Source organism: Gracilinanus agilis, chromosome 5 (genome assembly GCF_016433145.1).
Source record: "Gracilinanus agilis isolate LMUSP501 chromosome 5, AgileGrace, whole genome shotgun sequence".
Lineage (NCBI taxonomy): Eukaryota > Metazoa > Chordata > Mammalia > Didelphimorphia > Didelphidae > Gracilinanus > Gracilinanus agilis.
This window is the reverse complement of record NC_058134.1, coordinates 143,699,791-143,726,367: the sequence shown is the minus strand read 5'-3', so window position 1 is coordinate 143,726,367 and position 26,577 is coordinate 143,699,791. Positions and strand designations below refer to the sequence as shown.

General features: G+C 37.8%; 1 protein-coding gene across 1 annotated transcript in view; it reads left to right on the top strand.

Annotated features, from left to right (window-relative positions):
- Positions 1 to 26,577, top strand: part of ZNF277 (zinc finger protein 277) — a 162,985-nt gene that overhangs the window by 91,375 nt on the left and 45,033 nt on the right. Inside the window, exons 3-4 of the mRNA XM_044679041.1 lie at positions 5,635 to 5,723; positions 5,999 to 6,081. Coding sequence (XP_044534976.1) covers positions 5,635 to 5,723; positions 5,999 to 6,081 — 172 coding nt within the window. The remainder of the gene's footprint in view (positions 1 to 5,634; positions 5,724 to 5,998; positions 6,082 to 26,577) is intronic.

Below are 26,577 nucleotides of genomic sequence, written 5' to 3'. Positions count from 1 at the left end.
GCACATGGTGAAACCATGTTTTACAGTTAACTAATCTTGTACAACATGAAAATAGTTTGCTTATATGCCTTGATGAGCTCTGAAAATAAGTGCCCATGTGTCTTGGTATTTATCTTTTTTTTTAATTATTTAAAATTTGTTTTAGCCAATATCTCACCCTCTTATCCTATCCCATTTCCCAATTGAGAACATAAGGGGGTAGAGGGAATTATAAACACGTAGCATCAATGAAAACCAATTTTCACATTAGCCATCTCTAAAAAACGTCTCATTCTATACTCTCAATCCTTTACCTATCAGGTAGTAAGACCCATATTTCATCATGAGCCCTGTCTAATTCTGTTAGTCATGATGCTGGTATGAGTTCATCACAAATGTATTCTATCTCATTTACATGCCATAACTTACTCATCCCTTCCCCAGTTTATGGGCATTCCCTCAGTTTACTGCCACATCAAAAAGCAAAAAGGTATAATATTACTTTCACCATCTGAGGGGGTGGGGGGGCAAGGTATTGCTTACCACTAATCCTCCCCTTAATCTTGCCTCTCCCTTTCCCTTTTTGGTATGTTGGATTCAGCCATGTCAGCCAGCCAAAAAGCTCTGTGGTTCAGAGTGGCAGAATCGTAGGCTCTTCAGCTTGCGATTTATTCCTTAGCTGATGCTTTCACTAAGACCCTGCCCTTCTCCTGGGAGTCTGAGCTACTGTTTCCAATGGCTTCTGAACTTCATCCTTTCTTAGTACCACCCACGAACTTCCTGCCAGAAACACCAGTCCCCTGAGCAAGACTTTTCAGTCTACCCTGCATCTGCGACCCAAAACTAGGCAGTGGACAACAGAGTTATCAGTTGGTTTCAATCCCTGTTTACAGTGCCCCATTGTGAGTCTAGGGGGTGTCCCAGGACAGTTCTGCAGCCTCCTCTTGCCCTGGTGCACAGTCTTTCCCAGAATGTTGGAGGGCTCCACAAATTTCTGACCCATTGAGTCCCCTGTGTCCTCCTGCTCTGTCTTCCTAGTTCAAGCTTATTTGGAAAAATGACTATGCCTTTCTGGATTTCCCCAACAGAATTTGATCTGATGCATGTTCTAAATCTGTTTGGGGAAGTTTGTAGAGTGGAATCCATGGCCCTTTTTCCTACTCCTCTGCCATCTTGCTCTGTGGCCCTCACTCTACTGTATTTTTATGAGTCTTTAGGGACCTGTCACAAATCGATCAAAGAAGTAGTGTTAGAAGTAGCAGGGTTTTAGCAGAACCTTCTTTGTGTTCTTGCGATGGTCCCTCCTGTATTTCCTTTATTTTTGCTTCCCTGCTCCCCCTTCTAAGGTAAATAGAGATGGTATTTCTGTACCTGAGGAATCAAGACTCCAGTTCAGCTTGGATTCCTCTCCCTGTGCTTTGCTCTCCAGGATATTTGTTGAAATGTGGTCTTTGGTCTCTGCTGTAACTCTGGTGCGGAAGATGGAACAGTTTCTGGTCTTTCTGTGAGCAACATCTCGAGCACCATTTTTGTAGTTTTGCCACATTGTGCATCCAAAACAAGCCCAAGGTCTGAGATGTAGAGTGTGATGCACACACTCAGCTGTTTTGGGAGGTTTTGTTTTTTACTGTTTTAAGGGAGGCTTAAACAGGACCTTCAGGAGCCAGTAATCTTGCTGAACCCAAGTCAGAGAGACCACCAAATATATCACTCATTGGAGAGGCAGGGTTGGTGGGTGGCATAGTGGATGGAGTGCCAGGCTTAGAGTCAGGAAGACTTATCTTCCTGAGTTCAAATTTGGGGTCAGACTCTTACTAGCTGGGTGACCCCAGGTAAGTTGCTTAAACCCTGTTGGCCTCAGTTTCCTCATCTGTAAAATGAACTGGAAAAGAAAATGGCAGACCACTCCAGTATCTTTGCCAAGAAAATCCCAAATGGAATCACAAAGAATCAAACATAACTGAAAATGACTAAAAAGCTGAAAGATGCTAGACTAGGCATCAGGAGGTGTCAGTTCCAATTCTTGCCATCCCCATTCGGACATCCAGCCACTGTGACTGTGGTCTTGTCACTTACCCTCTATAAGCCTCGGGGTCCTCACCTATAAAACAAGTATAACAATACTTGTTCTACATTACTCAGGGTTATTGTGAATAGAATGCTTTGCAAACCTTAAGATACCATATAAATGTGACAATATTATTTCATTTTATGCTTTTAATACTCATTTACTCAGTATTTGTACTGGTACCATTGTTGTTCTGTTGTTGGTTTTGCCTTTGGAATGTGGCATGCCATAGTGGATAGAGGTCTGATTTTAGAGTGTTCAGATTCTATCTTTGACACTTTCCCCCTATGAGATCTTGAGCAAAATCACGTCATTTCTTTGGGCTACAGTTCCCTTATCTATAACCAGAACAGCCCAGGTAGATCTCTTTCCTGAATTATGTTTATCCACTAGGCAAAGGTTCATGATTTCTTTGTTCTGCAGAGCTCCTGGCAGAATTGCTATATGTAGATAGCTAGTCAATTTTCAATAGTGGTAATGATTTTGAAATATTCCAACTAGATTGATGATAAGCTCTCTGACTTTCTGAACTCATACCATTTTTGTAACACTTCAAGATATCTGGTCATTGGACATGGGAAAATGTTAAGGGGAAAAAAAGAAGGAAGGATTAAAATAACAGAAGGCAAATTATTATTGGGATAAAGAAGATATTGTTTGGAAAACTTTGAAGAATATTTAAAAAAAAAAACATGCAACATGTCTTTACCCTTATCACTACTTATACTATATCCATTATTTATGGAATAGTCAATTAGCCAATGAACATTTATTAAGTGCCTACTATGTGCGGAGCACTGTTCTAAATGCTTAAGATGGGGAGAGAGGCAAAAAAAAAAAAAAAAAAAAAAAAAAAAAACAATTTGTGCCCTTGGGGAACTCACAATCCGCTCACAACAGCCACAATGTAGAGTAGGGTCCTAGTTGCTATGGGAAAATATCAAGAACCAAATACAAATTAATATAATCTGTCAGATCTCTCAATTTTTTATCCTGTCTGGACTCTCTGTTGTGTTTATGTGCGCATTTGTCATGGATATTCAGGCCCACGAGCATCTTTTTGAGTGATACCCATCACTGGTCCAGGGTCTGGTCTTTTGTTGTGAGGTTCTCTTTTATCCATCAGCCGTGTGGGTAGCCAGCTTAACGGCTGCACACAAAGCCAACCTTGCCATTTTCCTTTCTCCCCGGGAAGGCAACCACAATCTTTCCTCATACCATTTGACAAATGAGTTTCCAATTGGCAGCATAAATCTTATTAGATAAATGGGAAGATGAACAGATCACTGACTCCTGTCATCTTCCCTCTACTCTCCTCAGAAATGGAGGTCTGGATGTTAAGCTTTTAAATTTAGCCAGTGTGCAGCGGCTAACTCTGCTCATTACATTCATCGAGTGAGTTGTAACCCTGTCTATCTTGCTCCCACCATTCGGATCGTCTTTATTTAAATAGACACAGACCTCACGTGTAGACTCTTATTTTGTTGTTATAAAAAGTAAAATTAACCGTTGAATTCTTATTATGTGATTTTCCAGTACTCTAACTGATAATCACTCGATACTAATTTTGATTGGATAATAGGAAATCTAGCCTATTTAATAGATGCTGAGTTACATATTGACATCACACTTTAGAGATACTGCTTCAGAAAAGCTTTGAATGTACCCTAGGAATTATCTCACTTGATTATTCCTCGTGTCAATGCAGATTGAAGCCATCTAGCCTTTGCATGAGGATATCCCAAGAGAAGGTACCAATGACCTCCATAGGCAGTACATTCCACTTTTGGGTAGTTACCACACTTGCTAGAAACCTTAATTTTTGTTGTTGTTCAGTCATTCCAGGCGTGTCTGATTCCTATGACCCCATTTCGGGTTTTCTTGGCAAAGATACTGGAGTGGTTTGCCATTTCTTTCTCCAGATCATTTCAAAAATGAGAAAACTGAGTCAGACAGTATTCAGCGACTCTCCCAGGGTCACACAGCTAGCTAGTAAGTCTCTCAGACTGGATTTGAATTTAAAAAGATGAGTCTTCCTGACTTCAGACCTGGTGCATTATCCACTGCACCATCTTGTTGCCCAAAGCCTAAACTTAGCTCATTGCAATTTCCCTCCATGATCTGGAACAAGGCAGAAACAAGTCAAATTCTTTATCCACGTGAAAGTTATTGTGTTCCCCCTCAGTCTTCTCAAGAAAAAATATCCCAAGCCACTCCTCACAAGGCATAAACTTAAGCACCTTAATCATCATGGTTTGCCCTCCTATGATACTCTCTAGATTATTAATATTCTTCCTTGAGTATGGTGGCAAGAAGTGAACAGAGTACTGAATTAGACCATAGTAATTAACAAAGTAAATTCAATAACATATTCCGTGCCTACTATGTGTAAGGTACTTTGTTAATTATTGAGATCAGTCATTGAAGTAAAACAGATCCTGACCTTAAGTACTTTACAATCTGATGGAAGTTGGATAGTATAGAATAATAAAAAGTTGCCCTTTCCTTCTTGTCCTTTCTTTGGCCAGTTGAGGTCTGTATCTGTGTTTTACAGTAAGTGTGCAAATCGAATATACTTTCTAGTAAATGCCTTATGTTTAGTATCAAGTTCCATGTTGTGAATTTCATGGTTTTTTACCTCAAATTTACTTTACCATGTAAGAGGCAGCTATGTAATCCACCCAAAGTACTGATACAGGTTGGAATGTGACAAGTGTAAGGGAGAAGTTCTCACAAAAGCACTATAAGAAATGCTTTTTGTACATTGACTATAAAATATCTAAGACACATCCAGATTTAAATATCCATCAATTCTAGCCTCAGGCACTTCCTAGCTGTGTGACCCTGGGCAAATCACTTAACCATCCCACTGCCTAGCCCTTACTACTCTTCTGCCTTGGAAACAGTTCATTGTATTGTTTCTAAGACAGAAGGTCAGGATTTTTTTTAAGTTGAGATGTCCAGTGGATATTTGGAGATAAAGGACATAAGTGGAGGGCTCAACTATAGTTTTAGGAGTCATCTACCTAGAACTGATACTTGAAACTATATGAGATAATGTTCTTCTCAAAGGAGAGAGTGTAGAGAGAGAAAAGTGGGTGTAAATGAATATTGGTGGACACTCGTGTGGAGGAGGATAATGAACAAGTGGAGAAGAGAAGGGACAATTAAGATGGAAGTGTCATGGAAGCCAAGGAAGGTAGAAATGGCTAACAAGTATCACCTTGCACAATGGTCAGGCAGAATGAGGGCTGAACAATGGCCATTGGATTTAACAATAAGGAGATCATTTAATGACCATGAAGAGAACAGTTTCTGATAAAGAGTGGAGAGAGAAGCCAGTTAAACTGGGTAATTCCCATGCCATTTAATTGTAAGTTCATAAAATATTAAATTCAAATTATTTTGGTGGCATAAATGGCACAGTATGGTGCCATTCTTTTTTCATCACAAACTTCCATACAATTTTCCATCATGAATTAATTTATTACTTTGTGGTAAATACATATTCTTCTAAAAGCCTATCACTAGAGAGGAAGCAAATTATTGAAACTCCCTTTAACTCCCTGTTTTTGGATTGTTTTAAGGTATGTTTTATATTGGAAGAAAAGATTCACTGAACAGCCTATCACAGATTTCTGTAGTGTGATAAGAACCAATTCCAAAGCTCCATTTGGTGAGTATGTCACTTGGCTTTTTTTTTTTATTCCTTGAAGTCCAAGAATGCAAAGCAATAATCTTAATATTTTAAATTAGGTTTGTTTTAAATTTTATTACAACTAAAAAACTGAACAGTTTTTACTTGTCTTGCCCCATTTGAAAAAGGCTAGATTAGAATTTACATATGCTAGGAGAAGTTCTGATAGAGATATTTATTTTAGAATATAAATCTTTTGACAAAAAAAAATCAGGAATGCATATTTTTCATGTATCTTTCTAATCTCTCAACAGAGGAACAAGACAATTATTTTTTATTATGTGACGTTTTGCCAGAAGATAGAGTTCTTAGAGAAGAACTACAGAAACAGAGATTGGTAAGAATTTTTTTTTAATTAGTCCCATTTGCTTTGGGGAAAAGACCCAAGGATCTTCAATGTACAAAGCAGTAATTTATACAGTGATTGAAGTGTTTTGTGTTAAAACTTTAGACAGAAATTTGGTTTTATTTGTTTCCTGGATCATCACTGAAATAACAACATCCCTTACACATTTCAATGTAACTTTAGCTGCCTGACACATGCAAGAGGTTCAGCAGTCATGGAAAAATGCCCCAAGCTAACATTGGGTTGAATTGATTAATCTTTTGGGTCTCCTCCCATTTCCCTAGAATGTGCTCTGCAATAATGCTCTCTTTATTCCAATCTGTGAATTAAGCATATGGCATGATAAATATGGCACCATTTTTAGTGTTTAAAGATTACTATAGATAGGTTAATTTTAATCCCAGAAAAATTATTTCTTTTACTACTACAAATTATCTGATTCCATATCTTTATAAAAAAACAGATTCAAGGAAGTATTACCTTTTTTAAAGTTAATTAACTGTGACCTAATAAATTAGGAAAAATTAAAAACTTTGTCAAAATATTTATTCCATTTTCTTTTTAATCCCAGAATCCGTTTACTTAAGATTAATTTCCCCAGACTGTAAAGATAACTATTATTTATATATTTCTCCTTATTGTCCTACCCTGCTATTCTGTGACTTTTTCCAGCCATACTGTTTGACCTTGAAACAAAACCTAAGAAAAATGGTGGAGACAGTTCAAGATTGGGTTTTGGCAAAGTGGGCATAACAGAAAAACAAGATTGTGAAGGATAGGGTCCTTATAAAACCAGAATTAAAAATAGACGAAGGCCAGGATAGTTTGAAAGTATTTAAAGAATAGACTAAGGGCAGCTGGGTAGCTCAGTTGGATTGAGAGGCAGGCCTAGAGACAGGAGGTCCTAGGTTCAAATCCAGCCTCAGACACTTCCCAGCTGTGTGACCCTGGGCAAGTCACTTGACCCCCATTGCCCACCCTTACCACTCTTCCACCTAGGAGCCAATACACAGAAGTTAAGGGTTAAAAAAAAAAAAAGTACAAAATAAAAATAAAGAATAGACTAAGTGAGAAGATCTTGATGAAGCCCAAAAGTAGGTATATGGGCATTTAGTCAAAGAAGGAGAACCTCAAGCTTTGAGATCTTGAAGCAAAAACACTACCAGATAGTAATAAAATCAAAAGGTGCATCTCTGTTGGCAAGTGACTGAAGGAGGAGAAAATAAAGCTCACTGGAGTCTTGGGGAATGAGAAGTTGTGTGGTCAGAGTACCACATGGATCATTTAACCAACAATCATTGAAATCCTGAGGTTTGGGGCCCAAGGCAAGGTAGAGAGGAAAAAAGGTGCTGAAATTAGCCTTTAAAAGAAGAGAAGTTAAATGATGATGGTAGATCAGTAGAATGGAAATAGTCAGATTTTGGTTAAAAGGTTCAAACCAGATTTCTTAATGTCTCTCTTTTCCAGATTCACATCAAAACATATAAGACTAATGATTATTTGACAAATGGTTAGCTTCCCCTACCATCACTAAGACAGGGAAGTAAAGATTGATGACTTACTAGCTGTGGGACTCTGAGCAAGTCATTTAACCCTGTCTGCCTCGGTTTCCTCATCTTTAAAATGAGCTGGGAAAGGAAATGCCACTCTAGCATCTTTGCCAAAAGAATCCCAAATAGAGTCATGAAGAGTCAGATACAACTGAAATGACCAAACAACAACAATCAGGTTAAGTTCTTAAAATGTTCTGATATTTCTTTGCATGTGGTATGCAGCTTCATACATGTTTACACTGGAAATTGTCATACTTACCTCAGTTGCTTATAGCAACAAACATTCACTGTTGATGGGCATCCAGCAGTGAAATATAACTTTTATTTAAGTCAAAAGAAACTAGAAATAGCAGTTGAATTTTGTGTGATTTAAAAGATACCACTTCTGGAGCTTTCTCTTAATGGTGTTAATAAATATTTTATCCAAATTTTGACCCAAAAAGAAAAAAAGAAAAAAAAATTTGACCTATTGGGTAGTTTTCTTTGTTGTCCAAAATACAGTATTTTTAGATAAATGGAGCTTACATATTACTTTTCCTCCTACCCATACCCAATACATTATACCCCTCTTAAAGAATATATTATCGAAATCTTGTCGCATGCTAATTTTCTCTACAATTTTTACTTGGAGTGATAAACTTCATGCACTAAAGCTGGTTTGTGTTTTCTCTGTTTTGTCTACAAGATAAAGCTATTTTAAAATAGTTAACAGGAAGCTAAAAAATAGCATGCATTTCTCCCTTCCTTTCTTTGCGTGACCTTCGTTCTCAGCCACAATCAGTCAGTCAAATATTTATTAAGTACCCCTTATGTCCAGACTCTTTGCAGATATATAAATACATGGCAGCAAGATGGTTCCTGCCTTCAAAGAACTTACATTCTATTAGAGAATCTAATATGCTTGTAGATAAATTAATATGGGACTAATGCATAATAAATAAATATTATTTAGGAACAGGATGGGAAAAATACTAGGTACTGAGTGAAATCATGACGAGCCTCTTGAAAGAGCTCATTTGATCTTAGCCTTAAAGGGATGTGAGGATTCCAGGGATTAGAAGTGATAGAATATCATATGATGGAAAACAGCAAGCAGACCAGTTTGACCAGAGAATAAAGTACATGAGGGCGAATGATGTTGATCAGCCTAGAAAGGAAGGCTGGCATCAGATTTTAAAGAACATTAAATGCCAAACTGGGGAATTTGCTTTGGATCATAAAAGGACTGGAGAGCCCCTAAACCTTCTTGAACAAGAGGATGGAGTTTTAGAAATACCATCTTGGTAGCCAAGTAGAAGAAGGGTCATACAGGGGAGGGTCCAAATTCAGGAAGAAAAATTAAGAGGTTATTACAATAGTCTAGTTGAGAGGTGATGGCATGACATGAAGATAACATGGCAGATGCAGTAGAAACTCCATTTTTGCCTTTCTTGGATAATAGCTATGAACAAGAAGGAAATAGATAAAATTGTCTTTGGGGGAGAGATATTGATATTCAAACTACTTGATGGTTGATGTTTTTCTTTCTTCCCTGAGAAACAATCTTAAAACTGTTGTGGGTGCCGAGCATTTACCAGTTTGCCCTGCTTTGGGTTCTTTGTGGTAGAAATTTGGCATTAAAAATCCATGTTGGGGGGGCAGCTGGGTAGCTCAGTGGATTTAGAGTCAGGCCTAGAGACGGGAGGTCCTAGGTTCAAATGTGACCTCAGACACTTCCCAGCTGTGTGACCCTGGACAAGTCACTTGACCCCCATTGCCCACCCTTACCACTCTTCCACCTAGGAGCCAATACACAGAAGTTAAGGGTTTAAGAAATAATAAAAAACAAAACAAAACAAAAAAACCGTGTTGGGGTAGTAAGCTTCTTGAGAGCAGAAGCTATTTTGTTTTTGTCAAGGGGTCTCCTGTGCCAACTCAGTGCCTAACTCCTAGTAGCCACTTAACAAATATTTAGTGGTTGTTTTATTGTCTTTGCTTATAAATTCAAGCATATTCTGTTTTCTTGAGTGATTTTTTTGGGGAAAATAACCAAAGCAAAAGTTAAAAATCCCCTTTTTCCCTTCTGTTCTGAGATTTTTTTTAATGGATTTCTCAAAATTGGAGGAAGACAAGAGTTACTAATGTCCTGAGAGTCTTATATCTCTATTTTTTTTCCATGTCAATATCTTCCAAGACTTTAGAATATCTTGTGTGACCCTGGGCAAGTCACTTGACCCCCATTGCCTACCCTTACCACTCTTCTGCTGTGGGGCCAATACACAGTATTGACTCCAAGACAGAAGGTAACGGTTTTATAAAAAATAATAATAAATAAATAAAAGACTTTAGAATATCTAGAGACCCCCCTCCTATCCCTAGACCTGGAGTTGACCTTGAAGTTACTCATCCATCTCTTTTGCTTCTAGACGATGCTCTACTTCTTCCTTGCCACAGTGATCATTATTCTCTCATGGTCTTAGGAATCTGAAGGGAGGATAAGTCATATTCCTCCTGAGCTACTGATTCTAGTTTCTAAGAAGCTCTACTTTTATCCATTCAGATTTTCCCTCAGATTTTTCTTCAACCTCAAACCCTGACATTTCTCCTATTGGATGCCTATATTTTCTTCCTCCCTCCCCCCAACTCATTCTATTTGACCCATTTTATTTGAGCCCCTAAGGTAGTCTTTCATTTAACTCTCTGGCTTCCACACTCCTTGTTAACACTTCTCAGATGTTCTGCCCACACTTGCCCTCGCCTCTTCAAGTCCCCCCAATGAGTCTCAGAGAAGAAAGAAAGAAGTGGCCTTTCTATCCTGGATAGAAGCAGATGCCATCTGCTTCTAACATGATGATTCCAGAAAGGGTGGGAGGTACTAATGTCTTTCAGGGAGGTGAGATATTAGTCAGATCATATCTCATGGATGTCAGGCACTTATCATCCAGTTAAGCAATCCTTGGCTAGCGTGTTTGGGTTTGGCACCAGTTGGCAGTCTTGGTAACCAGCAGAAAGCTGACTTTCTCAACAGTTCTTGTGTCTTCTCTCTGCTTCTTGTAATTACTATCTAGGAAAACTAGGGCAATACTGATTTCCTTGGAAACAGCATTGCCCTCTCGATGGTCCTTATTTTCTTTTTTTTTTTTTTTTTATCAACTTAAACCTTCCCTGACATGGCAAAGTGTATTTTGTTTTAGGTGATTCGCTAGAGGTAATCTTCACTCCCCTTCACTGGAATACTAAAGAACTAAGTCTCCATGTATCAAATGCTGACAGAAAAAAATGTGAACTTTCCCCAGAACTACTCTGCATTCCTCAACACTTCAGTGGGAACCCCAGAAAAGAAAATTGCTTTTCCCATGGTCTCCTAGTTGGAGATTGCTCTGAAAATATTTTAGAAACAGGTTGATGCTGCCCTGGAAGATGGCTGCTATTACTCACAGGCATACAAAGACAAAACTGGGTCATGATTTCATTTTTAATTTGTTGATTAAACTAAATGCTGATCTCCCCCAAGTTCTTAACACTTAGTGAGCATTTATTGACTGTTTTCTGGCTAAATGTTTTTATATTGGGTGTTACATCTGACAGAGTGGAAAATGCCATGATTATTGTTGCTTATGCTTTTATTTATTCATGGTGAAAGGTGCTAGGTCCTCTGCAGAGAATACCAAAACAGAAACTAATGTAATTCCTCTTCATCGACTCAAAAAAAAAAACCCCAAAAAACTAAGGATGCTGGAAGAATAATTAAATCTGCCTCTACTGCATGTGGGGTAGTGAGGTGGTACAATGGTTTGAGTGCCCAGCCTGGAGTCAGGAAGACTCCTCTTCTTGAGTTCAAATCCAGTCTCAGATACTTACTAGCTGTGTGACCCTGAACAAGTCACTTAATACTATTTGCTTCAGTTTCTCAGTGTGAGAAGGAAATGGTAAACTACTCCATTATTTCTGCCAAGAAACCCCAAAAAGAGATCAGGAAATGTCAGACACGACTGAAGATAAATGAACTCAAACATACTCTGCATTGTGGGAAGAAGAGGAAAGAGTTTTATATTAGAACCATAGAGATTGCCCACATCCTTGTGAACTGTAAGATATTTTAAAACTTCAGTACTATTCCCAGAGAGTTTCTCAGTTTCCTCTCTTAGGTCTCTATTTTTGTTGTTGGTTTTTTGTCTTAAACCCTTATCTTCTATCTTAGAATCAATACTCTGTATTGGTTCCAAGGCAGAAGAATGATATGGGCTAGGCAATGGGGGTTAAGTATCTTACCTAGAGGCACACAGCTAGAAAGTTTGTGAAGCCAGATTTGAACTCAGCTTCTTTACAACTTAAAAGCCTTATAGCTTTTTCAATTATTTGAAAGTCTGTCATATGGAATAAGCATGAAACTTCTGCTTTACCCCAGAGGGCATGATGGGGGACAATGGATAGAAGTTTTAGTCAGATTTAGATATGATGTAAAGAAAAAGAAAATCCTGGAACTGCCAAAGGGAAATGGAGTTTTCTCAAGGCCCAGGGAAACCTCTCTTCATTAGAGGTCTTCAGTGGAAGATTGAGTAAACCTTTCTTGGGAATGTTTTAAAAGATATTCTCATCCAGGTCAAGGTCTTCTGGGCCACTAGTGTTATGGAATGGATTTTGGTGTTTGAGGGTCAGGAATCAATGTGGTTACTCCCCTAAACTATTTACTGTCTTCCCCTGTTAGAATGTAAACTACCTGTCTTACTTGTATTTGTATCCACAGTACTTGGGATAGTGCCCAACACATGAAAAACAAGTGTTTAATAATGATTTTTATTCATTAATTGAGGAGCAGCCAAGGAGGGACTACCCTTTTTTCTATTTAATTTTAATTTGTTTAAAAAATTTTTATTTAAAATTATTTAAAATTTAAAATTTTACTTAAAATTTTTCATTAAATATAATAAATATTAAATTTTTATTAAATAATTTCATTTATATTTATATTCAACCAGAAAAAAACAAACAAAACAAAACAAAAAACAAAAACCTCTGCTGTATACCAGGTGATCAAATGATTGCTAATTGGCTCTTTACTTAGTCCTGGATTTTGTTTTTTTTTCCCACTCTTTTGCCAGGGATATGTCAATATTAAGAACTACTTTCTTCCCAAGTATACCCAGTTTCCATGGACATTTCCAACTGCAATTACAATTTTTATTTGTAATTATAAATTTTATTTGTACAAGTACAAATTTTATTTGTAATTATGTAATTACATCCAAATGGAAAGTATCATATCTAATTTGGAATCACCTGAAGTTTCATTAATATTTTGTCCACTTTCAGCTTAGGAATACCAGTGAGAGCAAGCCCTAACTTCCTCTATGCCACATTTGATAATTTGTACAAAGGAGGTGGGAACATGGTTTATTGCTACCCTTTATCTAGTACCTCACAACTGGTCTTTGAACCACACAATGATAGTTTTTCTCCAAGACTGTTTTTCATCTAGAATTTTATTTGATTTCATCAGCTGCATTGCTGAAATTCAAACAGACAACATTGTACGACCTTCCTGATATTTCTCAATTCTATAATTCCATGAATAAAACCTAGCTAGTGGATTTTTTTGGTCTTTTTTAAAAAATAAGACCTGACAGAGCTCATGGACTTTTGCCTGGGAAGTCCTTGTGTGCTTTTTTTATGATTTTCTCTTTTTATAATATTATTTTACTTGAAGATGATTTTAATGATCTGCCATGTGACATCATCCAATATATAAACCATGTAAATATTGTTTTAATTCTCCAAATGACTTATAGCCTCCTACCAACAAAATTACAGTTGAAATAGTGGTCCCACCCTAGCCTACCATAGTATATATCAAAACTTTTAAAAATGCTTCCAAGTTTTGTCATTATGACCTTACGTGAGAAATTAAGAAGTGGAAGTATACCCCTCTCCCTCTTCTCTACAGAGATGGGGAACGATGGACATGGAACATTACATATGAAATATTACGAGACTGACGTGAAACCATCAGAGTCAAGTGACTTGTTCGTTTTGCTGAACTGCTTTTTTTTCTTTCTTTTTTTTATTCTTTGTTGTAAGGAATGGCTTCCTGAGACAGGAAGAGGAGCTTAATATATTTGGAAATTAAGGAGGTCTAAAACTAAAAGCTATGAGTAGAAAATCAAAACATACATACTTAAACATATAAATAATGTAAATCCTATATATACATAGATGTTCACACACACACTGATAATTGGTCATCTAGGCTCTGCTTGAAGACTCCTAAGGAGAAGGAACCACTATCTCCTGAGGCCATCTGTCTCACTTTTGGCAAGTCACTTAACTCTCTTTGCCTAGAAAACTCTAAAATGGGGTCAGAAAGTGTCTGGCTGAGATCACTGAATAACAATACACACACACACACACACACACACACACACACTTTGAAGAGTCATAATTTGGTTATTTTGGGTACACCATATAATTAAATGGATGGCAGCCTCTCTACGTCATCATAGATAGATATAGGAGGGATTTCCCATTTCCTTCTCCAGCTCTTTTCACAGAGGAGGAAACTGAGGCAAGCAGGGTGAAGTCACTTGCCCAGGGTCACACAGCTAGTAAATGTTTCAGGACAGATTTGACCTCAGGTCTACCACTGTGCCCCCCGAGGAGCCCTCCTATCAGTTGGAACTACCCAAAAGTCTGCCTCAGAAAGTTGTAGGCTCCCTCTCCTTAGAAGTCTTCTAGCAGAACCAGAATGACCACTTTTAGGGATTCCTTTTGAGCATGGGTTGGACTAGATGGCTGTAATGAACCCTTTCAACTCTCCAATTGTGTGATTCTATGTGAACTGGATTTTTATTATGCACAAGGCATTATGCCAGGCACTAAGAAAACAGAGAAAAAAAACAAAAATAATTCCAGGTCTTCGTATAGGTTATGTTCTACTTGGTGGGGCCGAATAGGATAAGTACCCCAATAAGGCAGCACAAAAAATATAGGTAGTCAATGCAAAGTACTTTCAGGAATGAGGGAGAGCATTGGTGTTTGGGCTTATAAGAGGCACCATTTGTTCTGAGCCTTAGAGGGAAGGAGAGGTTCCAAAAGGGGAAGGGGAAGAGAAAGAGCATTCCAGGCTTGCAGACAGCCTGTTCAGAGGCAGGACGGAAATCTCTCCTTTGGGACTCATCGAGCATTTGCCGTGTTCTCATTAATTCTAATTTGGCTATAATGTGGGATAAATAGGAATAGGGTAAAACCATTCTGGCAGAATAAATGGGGGTCTGGTTCTGGAGATCTTTAAATGCTAAAGGGAAGAGTATATTATCTGAGGGGCAAAAGGGAATTACTAAAGCTTCTTGAGCAGAGGAGCAACAAGCTAGCCAGCTAAGGGCTTTAGGTATATTAATTTGGCAACAATGTGGAAGGTGAATTGTGGAGGGGCTCGTCACAAGGGGCTCAGCCAACACTTGCTAAATTTTTTTTTATGGGTTTAGGAACTAAGACTAAAATTGAAATCTGTATGAATAGAAGGAAATAGGTATTTTTTAAATAATCATTTAAGTTCCCTCATCCTTGTGGCATCGAGGAGGAACTGAAGGACCCTAACACTTTTCCATCAGATTTATAGCAATAATCAATACAAAGAAAAATTGACCCCTGAACAATTTTCCTAGTTTCTTCAACATATGAAATGAAATATAACACACTGCAATGGATGTAGCTGGTGATTAGGATAATCAGGCAGAGGCAGGAGGCCCCTGAAAGTAAGTTTAAATGTCCATTCTACCTGAAAATTAAGCCAGAGCCAGCCCTGTCCCATTTTCCTGTGAAGCTGTGGGAATCCAAGGACCTGGATGATCTGATAAAGGCCAGAGTTCTTCCAGCACCTTCCCCCATGCTTTCTTCAACAGGGATAAGTTTCACTTTATTTTTCTTATTTGCATGTGTGTGTTTTCTATTATAACCTGGTAAATATGAAAATTTGTTTTGCATGTAAGCAATATCTTTAGACTTCCTAAGGGGTTGGGGAGAGGCATAGGAAAGAAAGAGAATTGGGAACTCAAAAAAAATTTTTAGTGAATGTTAAACATTTTTTAAATGTAATTGGGAAATATTTAACAAAATAACTTTTAAAAATATTTTTCAAAGGTCTCACCCACATGAAAATGGGGTTCCATTTGAAGTCCAAAGATCCCACCAGGCTAGTTTCTCTGTGGAGATAAGGAAGGCCATTTTGTTAGAAAATAAATGCAACTGTTTCTTTATTGTGTATCTTTGTTGTGTTGGCAAAAAGAAAGGTTTTTTTCCCCAAACACAGCAAGAAACTTACTTCAGCAACTCCCAAATGTTTCATTTTTTTCTCCTCAAAATCAACCCACACTAACAGGGTGTCTGGTATTTGGTCTGACCTGAACACGTATCCTGAAGGTGTAACTGCATCCAAAAAACCAATCAAGATCAGAAGTGGAAAGTAAGAATAAATGGAATTATTTAGATTCATAAGATCATAAATTTAGAACAGGAAGGTATCCTCTGGAAGAACTAATCCAACCCTGCCTTCAACAATGATTACACCCTACAACCTGCCAATCATAAGAAACTTTATTCCCTCAAAAAAAGGCAGGGTAAGCTGAGAGAGGAAGGCAAACAGGGTGTACTAGGTTGCCCTGGACTGAAAGAATAGAATTCAGGCTGAAAAAAAAATGACAATACTGTTATCCCTACATTTTCTAGAACACATATTCTTCTAAGTCTTCCAGTCACAATCTCTAAAGATTATGTAGAAATCTGAGGTCAAGGTGTTCCAGACTGTTTGACCAAGAAACACTTAAACTCCAAAGACGATTTATATCGGTTCCTTTTTAAGTGCTTCTTGCCCAAGTTCTGAAAGGTTCTTTCCATTCAGGAACATGTCTTCTTGCTAGTAAATTCCCTGGAGCAAGAGTTACTTTAGACTCTCATAATCACTAGTTAACATAAAGCTTGTGTACAATATTCTAAAAGTATCGGTAAATGGCCACTTCAGACTTTGCTGCTGAGATGTAAGATTCAAGCCTGACTTAGTTAAAAGGAAATAATGAGTTTGGCAAGTTCTTCTTTTAATCACTAACAGATTTCAGAAAACTATTAAAGGTCTAGGTCTAGAATAGTGGTTTCCTTTGTCTACAAGGATGATCCATGGAGATCAAAGAGTCTTGGCAAATCTTGGAAAGAACTTGCCAGATTTATGCCCAAAGTATTAGGAGCTCAATATGAAGGAAATTCCTTTGTTATTGGAGCCATTGAATTCATTCCATTATAACCCTCCCTCCAAAAAAGAATATCAAAACTTTTATAACAAATATGTATCACACCCTGGCATGGTAAGTACACATTTGTATTGGGAAGGCTAAGGCCAAAGTATCTCTTGAGTTCAGGAGCCAATTTGGTGAATGAACCAACATTGTCAAAATGATAAGTTCCAAAAGCAATGGGTCACCAGGCCTTCCCAAGTGAAAAACAGGTCAAAGCTTGCATGCTGGTCAACATGAGTGAGTAGTCCCTCTACTTCCAGCCTGGAAAGATAAAAAGACCTAGTTCCAAAAGAAACAAACCAAAAAAAAAAAAAAAAAAAAAAAATAGGGGGAAAAAGTCTCATATTTAATTATATCCAAAAATATATCTCATTCTTCACATATTTGATCCATTGCTTCTCTCTCAGGAGGTGTGGTATTCTTCATCCTTGGTCCTCTGGAATCATGGAAGATCACTAAGCTCATCAGAGTTTTTAAGTGGGTAACTCAATGACTAGCATGTAGATTAGGATATCTTTAGGCTCTTCAGTTCCATGTACTAGAGATAGGGGAAAGGGTCTAACATATTACCCTTTTCTGAAAGAAGCAAACACTATGTAGAATTGTCTTCTTTGAGGGAACTAGAGAGAAAATTGCTTCTTTGGTTAATTTAGGTTTTTAAAATGTTTAAAGGAAAAAGTAAAATTCAATGTAATAGTGTTACCACACCTGAAATTTCCTCTAAAGTTCTGTAAATGGCTCTCAGTGTCATTCAATTTAGAGAAGAGCTGCAAATGTATTACTTCATTTGTCTTGAATTGCATCTTGAGTTCTTTTCTCAGAATTTGTTTCCATGGTAACAAATATGCCCACTGGATTTACACATATAACTGCATAAATCAACAGATAAAATATCAAACACAAATCTGAGATCCTTCAAACCACAGTGGTAAAGTATTCAGGCTGTCAGTGACGAGTTAGGGTTCTCACTACAATGGAAATTTGCTTGATTTGTAAAACCTCTTGAATCTTCTTTTATAATATATGTTAGCTTTTTCTGCCAGGCTATTTTAATGTTCTCAATGGGCAAGTTTCTTGTTCAAGCAATTGTCCTTTTCATGTTAAAATTTGGACAATTTATAGTTGCAATAGAAACTGACTTCTTGCTATGTGTAAAATAGAAATCATGATACAATCATGCCTGCAAATCTGAGTTGATTTCATTTTCATTTCTCTATTAGTAATTTGAAGAATATCTCATGACTACAAACAGCTCATATTTATTCTTTTGAAAGTGATTTACATCTTTTGACCCTATATCAATTAGGAAGTTGCTTTTATTATAAATTTGAATAGTTCCAAGTATAGATATAAATGTAATTTATATGCACACATATATATATAAAATAAATCTTTATCATATAAACTTTGTGGAATTTTTTTTCCTTTTAGTTTTAGTTACATTGAATTTTGGCAAAAATCTAATTGAAACTGGCCATTTAGTTTTTTAAGATCCTCCTTGTCCCTTGTATAGTCATGAATTCTTTTTTGTCCTAATACCCAAAAGATTATTTCTTCTTTGCCTCTCTAAATTTGAGTAAGATATCATCCTTCATGGTGAGTGTCTTCTGGTGTGCATATATAGTGTAAAATATTGTTCTAAACCTGATTTCTGCCAGACTACTTTCTAGTTGTCTCAGGAATTTTTGTCCAATAGTAAATTGACCTTTCCTCTATACTTTGAAGGGATAATTTTGGGTAGGTGTTGGAGAGCAGTTTGATAAAATACTAAGTTTAATTTAGGAGAAGTTCAGATAGAAAGAGAAAGGAGGAAAGTGAGATTATATTACTCTATACCTTATGGCTAAATCTAAAATCCTAAATCTTACTTAAGATTTCTTTTTTTATTTTTTTTTTTTATAATTTTATTTTTTAGAAAAATTTTTCATGGTTACATGATTTATGCTCTTACTTTCCCGTCCAAGCCCCCAAACCCCCCTCACTTCCCCCCCAGTAGACAACACACTCTTCCCCTGGTTTTCACATGTGTCATTGATCAAGACCTATTTCCATATTATTGATAGTTGCACTGGGGTGGTCGTTTAGAGTCTACATCCCAAATTATGTCCACATCAACCCATGGTCAAGCAGTTGTTTTTCTTCTGTGTCTCCACTCCTGTAGTCCGTCCTCAGAATGTAGATAGTGTTCTTTTCCCTCAGAATTGTCTCTTACCTAAGATTTCTTTTAAAACCCTGTTGTAATTGTCTTTGAGGACAGGTTCTTCTTGCCTGGCAAAGCAGACCTAACTAAACTACACTGCCTAACTAGAAATTTATTCACTATCTAACTACCTATACTAATCAATAACCATCAATCACCCACAACCTCCTTAAATCTGTTTCTCTATTTTGACTGTCGGTAGTGAAACTTCCTGCCACAGAGACAAAGACCATGCTCCTGCTCTCTAGGGAATCCTAAGAAAAAAAAATCCTCATGAGGGGAAAAAAAACCTGAGAAGACAGACTCCTGCTCCCTCAAATTTCTGAGGAGAAAAAGCCCAACTATCAACTCATTCCTTCCTTATATATCTTCCTCATCTCCTAGGTAATGGAACCTTCAGCTCTGACTAACTCTTACTCAGAAAATCTGTCTGTTCCTGCCTCTTGAGGGAGAGGTAAAGAAATTCCCTTTAACAGTACCTGGAGTGTTTGTGTTTATTGAAAAATAGATTATTTACTTCTGTATGTTATATAATTAATCTGTCCTATTGATCAGTATCTTCATTTTTAACCAATACCAAAACATTTTGAGAATTAGTGCTTAATAATATATTTGGAGATTATTTCCCTTAATATTCTAGACTTTTTGTTCTTCCTAGTGAATATTTGATAGAATTTTTTGCAAATCCATATAGTCCTAGTTTTTTTTTTCCCTTGGAATTTCATTTATGGCCTCTTCAACTTTTTCTTCTGAGACTGGGATATTTAAATTCTCTTTCTTGTTCTGTTCATCTAAACACTTTATATTTTTGTAAATATCCATCCATTTTATTCAACTTTTTTTTGTCCTATTGGCATATAGTTGGGCAAATAATTTCTAGTGATTCACTAGAGAAACTTTCCATTAGTCAGCAAACAACCCTTAATTACCCATTTTATTCCAAGCAATGTGCTAGGTGCTGGTGGTGGTGTTTTAGGCATGTAGCATTTAGGCACTAAGACAATGAAACAGTTCCTACCTTCGAGGAGTCTACATTCCAACAAGAGAGACAGCACATATGGAATAACTAGGGGGAATGTCTCTAACAACTGGGAGAATCTAGAAGTATAGAAAAGGGCATATGAATTGAGTCTTGAAGAAAACTTCAGATTCACAGAGGTGCAGGTGAGGAGGGAGTGTATTCCAGGATGGCACAGCCCCTGGTATTTCATATGAAAAACAGTTTATTTAGATTCAATTAGACTATAAAAAATATAAGAGGAATAACTTGTAATAAGTCTGAAAAGATAAGTTGGATCCATGTTGTGAAGGGCTTTAAAAGTCAAATATAGGAATTTATATTTTACTTTAGAATAGGGGACATCCGGAGTTTGAGTAAGAATTAGTAGGAAAATTCCTTTGTTAACTATGTGGACATTGGGTATTAGAGTGAGGGGAGACAAGACTCCAGCCTAAAAGTTATGGCAGCCTGAACTAGGCTGTGTGAGCATAGAAGAGCGAGACAAGAAAGATGTTGTGAAGGTAAAAATGGCAAGATTTTGCATCTTATTGGATAAGTGGTGGTGAGAATAAGGAAACAAGGATGACGTCAGAGTGATAAGCCTACATAACTAGAAAGAGAGTGGTCCCCTGTCAGAAATAGGGAATTAACAAAAGAAAGGCAGGTTCGGGGGGAAAAGATGAGTTGTGCTTTGGATGTGTTGAGTTCGAGATGCTTACAGGACTTACATTTTGAAATATCTAAAAGGTAATTGGTGACACATGACTAGAAGTCAGGAAAGACCAAAAGCTGGTCATAAAGATCTAGAAGTCATTTGCATAGAAATGATCATTAAACCTGTGAGCACTAATGAGTTCACCAAATGAGAGAATCAGTAGCAACATCCATGATTATGTCCTTTTAAAGCCCTGTTGGTTTCACATCTTGATTTAACCATCACACACACTAATAAATCTGATATGCAACAGTTATTACACACACACACACACACACACACACACACACACACACACACACAGAGCTCGATTTATTGTCAGGTTTTTGTGTTTTTGTCACTGCCAAGCATACTTCAAACATTCCTAGAAGAAAATATATGCTTGTGTAAAATAATGTCCAATTATCTGTTGATTGAACATCTAACAACCTCAGCTTCCAAAAATACACAACAAAACCTCTGACTTCAACGAAAGGAACCTCCCCAAAGCTCCTGTATTTTACTGCACAGGAGAGAAATTTTTTATTTATATTTTCCCTTCTCAGACATATATCATCTGTGATTTAATTTTTCACGTGATACTCAGCTATCTGGTTTCCTCTAGCAACCTTCAGCAGTATCCTAAATAATAGCCAGAAAAGAGAGATGCTTAATCTGTGGAAATATTGGATTTCAGTGGGGGAGCTACCAAAAGTGGTAGCAATAAAAGCTGAGCCACTGTCAACAGAGGGAAGGAACTTTAGAGAAATGATGTGTTGACAAGGGAGGGCAGAGAACCTCCCCCAACTAAGAGAGAGCACTGAAGTCCTTGCAAAATCAGTGAAAGGGCAAAATGAAACAAACTTCAATTTTACTTGAGGGAATTTCAAATAGGACCCCATGACTTTCAATGCTGACATCATCTGGAAAAATGAGACTGGATAAAGCTCTCCTCCACCTTGAGACACATACTCATTCCCATCAATGTTCCCTGTGCCCAAGATGGAAGGCAGTTTCACAGCATGACCCAGCATACAAGACACACAATCCAAGGAGAGATTTCTGTGTGTGTGGTTTTTTTTTAAACCCTCACCTTCTGTCTTAGCATTGATATCATATATTGTTTCCAAGGCAGAAGAGCAGTAAGGGCTAAGTGACTTGCCTAGGATCATAAAGCTAGGAAATATCAGAGGCCATATTTGAATCCAGGACTTCCCTTCTCCGAGCCTGGCTCTCTATCCCCTGAGCCACCTAATTGCCCCAGCATGTACATACATTTTCAAGATACCCACTTATATATGTATCTCATAAATCATACCATATTGCCTTAAATAAATGCATGGATATGTGTGCTTGCAAATGTTTAATAACTTTCTCTGAAAACATACACTTTCAGTTTAATCTTTAATTTAATAAATCTTTAAATTAATCTTTCATCATTAACATTTTCTCCATCCCTTTCTTAAGCTTAGAAAATCAACAACACAATAAATCAAGCTCTGATTTTTTATTTTTACCTTAGCTTTTGCTAAGGCATAAATTGTCACAATGAAAATTTAACAATCTGCTCTCCTGAGCTTGCATGACCCAACACCAACTCTGGATATCCAAATCTTTCTATTTATATCTATATATCTCACAGGAGATTCATATATATATATATATATATATATATATATATATATATATATACAGGGAAAAGTTTCCAGGAACAGTAGACCTGCAGAAGGAAAGCCTCCCTGTCTGTTCTGAGGTCCAAACCGAGTCTTTCCTTTTCCCTAACTATAGGCCAGCCTTCAGCACATCAGCAGGGAAGCCTTGCTTCATCCCATATACTTCTTCATGGCTGGACTATCAAAGTGACTGCTGATGGGTCTGCTTGCTGAAAGCCTCTTCCCACTGCAATTCATCATCCATTCACCCAGGCACTGACCTGTCAGCATCACCCCCATCCCTACTCAATAAACTCATGTGGCTCCCTATTGCATCAGGATCAAATGCAAAATCTTCCATTTGATAGTCCAAGTCCTTAACTACCTAGCCTCCCCACTCCCCTTCCATTCTTCTTACTATCTTACTCCCCAACACACATTCTTTGATCCAAGGATGCTGCCCTCCTGGCTGTTCCATGCACCAGACCTTCCATCTAGAGGCTTCTGGAATTTTCTCTGACTGTCCCCCATTCCCAACCATTGGCTTCCTTTAATTCCCAACCAAAAATCCCATCTTCTCTAGGAAGCCTTCATTAAACCCTCTGGATTCTGAGGCCTTCCCCCTCTGTTAATGATTTCTTGTTCATCCTGGAGATAGCTTGTTTATATAACTTAGCTATCCTTTCCCCCATCAGATTGGGAGCTCCTTGAGGGCAAGAACTATCATTTGTCTCTCTTTATACCTTCAGTATTTTAGCATAATGCCTGGCACACAGCAGGTCCTTAATAAATGTTAACTGACTAAGAGAGAAGATGGCATACTCCTCAATATTCCTAGCAATAGTTTCACCTTCCCTCTTCTATTATAGTTTAGGTATAGGACCATAAGATCATAAATTTAGAGCTAGAAGGAAACCTTAAAAATCATCTGGTCCATCTGTTCATTTTATAGACAAGAATACTGACACCCAAGGCAACAAGAAGTTGGAGCCCAAAGGTTACATTTTCTTAGAATTTCAGGCCATCTTCTTCCCCAAAACAGCACAGAGGCAAGGAATTCAAGTCTGATTTCAAGTCCAGCATTCTTTCCACTTTCACCTACCTGCCTCTCACATCCCTACCTTCTATACTGTGGTAACATCTCAATATTAGAGTCACCAAATTTCAGAACTTAAAAAATAAAAACCCCTTCATTTTACAACAGAGGAAACTAATGCTCATGGAGTTTAAGTGACTTGATCTGAGTCACAAAGCTGGTTATAAATCAGTAACTATTTTTCGTGATGGGATGGTGATCCTTATTCCTTATATATTTTATTTTATTAAACTCTTACCTTTTGTCTTAGAATCAATACTGTATATTGGTTCCAAGGCAGAAGAGCAGGGTTCACAAAGCTAAGAACTATCTGGGGTCAGATTTGAATCTGGGAACTCCCATCTCTAGGCCTGATTCTTTATCCTCTGAGCCACCTGATTGCTTCTTCCTGGTATATTTTAGCAAGATATGCTTCAAATATAAAATTCAAAGATTCACATTTAAAGTTCAATTTGTGGCTATCTGGAAAATTCCCTCCTCCAGACCATCTCATTCCCTAGGAATGCTGTCTAAAAGAATGTTATTCTATTTGCATATGGTGGCTATGCATGGAACCAAAAAAGCAGATTTATCGAGCAGTACTGCATGCCCCAAAAAGCTACTTTTTGACTTGTGATCCAGATCAGTCAGACCTCTGTCAGTGAGGGTTTTATGTTTGATATTTTATAGAGATAGGCAACCACCAAAGACTGCGGGACTTCTGCCCTTCCAGGGGCCAGCCAGAGTGGGCTAGATGCCCCTTCAAGGTCTCCCAGCTCCTAGATTCTTTCAATCAATTGAATTTTGCCCTAAGATTTTCATCAAGTGCCTGCTATGTGCCAGATGCAGGTTCTCCTTTGGCAAATTGTCACACCTCCCATTTCACCCACACGTTCTTTTTCTCTTAGTGCTCTGATCGCTTGGCATTATTTTGTGCCTTCATTGACTGAGTGCCCAGAGGGGAAGAGGGAGAAACGGCACCCATTAGCTGAAAGACAAATATGGTCTAGCAGAAACAGCCAGCAAGTATTAGTGAGGAGAGGAGCAGCCAAGGTTGCACAGGGAACAGAGCGCCAAGCCTGGGGTCAGGAAGGCTCATCTTCCTGAGTTCTAATCTAGCCTCAGACACTTAATTAGTGGTACCACCCTAGGCAAGTCATTTAATGCTATTTGTCTCAGTTTCCTCATCTGTAAAAATTAGCTGGAAAAAGAAAGGATAAACCATCTTTGCCAAGAAAACCCCAGAGGGTCATGAAGAGTCATACATGATTGGAAATGGCTGAACAACCAATGTTGGTCACCCTTATTCTGTCTGTAACTAGCTATGTGCTAATTAATACAATCTTTCTTGAAGTTGGCTTACATGATCTCTAAGGTCCACTCTAGCAAGACATTCATCTGATCGCTAGTTTTTGTATGATTTCAGGGGCCTCTGCTCTTAGTTCAGACAATTCTAGGTAAGTGGTATAATGTTGGTTTAGCCAAGTACACTTTGGAATTTGGGCTCATGGCGAGGTGGTAAATGGAAGCTCCCTCTTGGCAGAAACTGTGCCATCTTTTTTTCCACAAGACTATAACAGAGGTTCAAGGTGACCTAATGGATAGAAGTTGGCCTTAAGTCCAGTAAGAACCTGTTTCAAGTCTCAACTTTTGGCCCTTCCCAGCTGTGTGATCCTGGGGAAATCACAGAACCCCCTCAGTGCCCCAGGGCAGTACTCAAAGAGAAATTAGATCTGCTGTGGCAGAGGTCACTTCAGGGAGTTCCAATAAAATCACAAGTCCATTTGTTATCCCAGTCCCGAGGCTAAAACAAGGATGATCTTCATTCAGAGTACTTCCATTTTGCTGGATTTCTCCTTCCTCTTAGCCCAACACCTTCCAGCAATGCTATTTTACATTTTTCTGACCCATGTTGACTGTGTAAATCAAACTCCCCATGACTATGCCAAGTCCAGCTTTTTTTCTTTCCAACTTCCCCTCTTCAGAAAACAGGTCTATGCTACTCTGGTTACTTTAGCATTTAAAACACCTATTGAAAGGAATTTCTTTGATGAGCCTTCAGCCTTGGTACTCTTATCCTTTTCTCCCTCCACACCCCTGGAAGAGGCTAGTTGTGTCTGATTGCATTAAAGCTGCTCTTGCTCTGTGGTTAGTATCCCGGCCCTCGGTGTTTTTATACAGATTCAGAGCGAACGTGGGCAGATCACAGAGAATTCATCTAGGTTTTTAGTTATTAAGTTCCATCCTTTGACAGTCCAGGGCATCTTGACCTATGCTGACTGGTGATTGTGTAGTTCCTGACTGTGCCCTCGTATTTAAGGTTAAAATGAGCTCTTCCTTTTATAAGAAGAAGTTTTTCATTTACCCAGAAGAGTACACTGCTATTAATAAATCATTGAAGAGTAAGTATAAGAGCATTGAAATATAGAGTAACTTATCTACTTTGCCGCCCAATTTGTCCGAGGCTTGAGGGTAATATGTTTGGGAGATAAGTGGATTTTGATGGTTAAATTACCTTTCAAGGAGTTTACTGGTCATTGCACTTGAGAACAGAGAAGAATGTGATTGAGGAAGGCTGAAATAGTTGTAGTCTATGAACGTAATGGACTGTTGTGGAAGATGAAATGACAAATATGAGCAATGAGGAGAAACCTGGAGAGCTGTTTCTAGTTTTCCCTGTACCAGTTTATACACACAACTTCCCATGTTTCTCCAAATTCTTCATATTTAGCATATATACATTTTTGTTACACATATGTGTGTATATACATAGAAAGGAGCGAGAAAGAGACTTACATCTATATAAATGAAGTTAATAAAACTGAGGAAATAGAACTCTGTGTAATTATATTAACCAGTCTTGGTTATTACAGATTACCCTGAGAAGAGTTAATAAAGCCAACCTTCCTCCTCTCAGCAGAAAGGTACGGTAGGGGATCATAAAGCCAAAATAGTTCACATGTTGTTAGCATATTAATGATTTGATTTGCACTTTACAGTCTTTCTCAATCACAAAAAAAGGGTCCAGTTCCAAGGGGACAATAGAGAGGGAC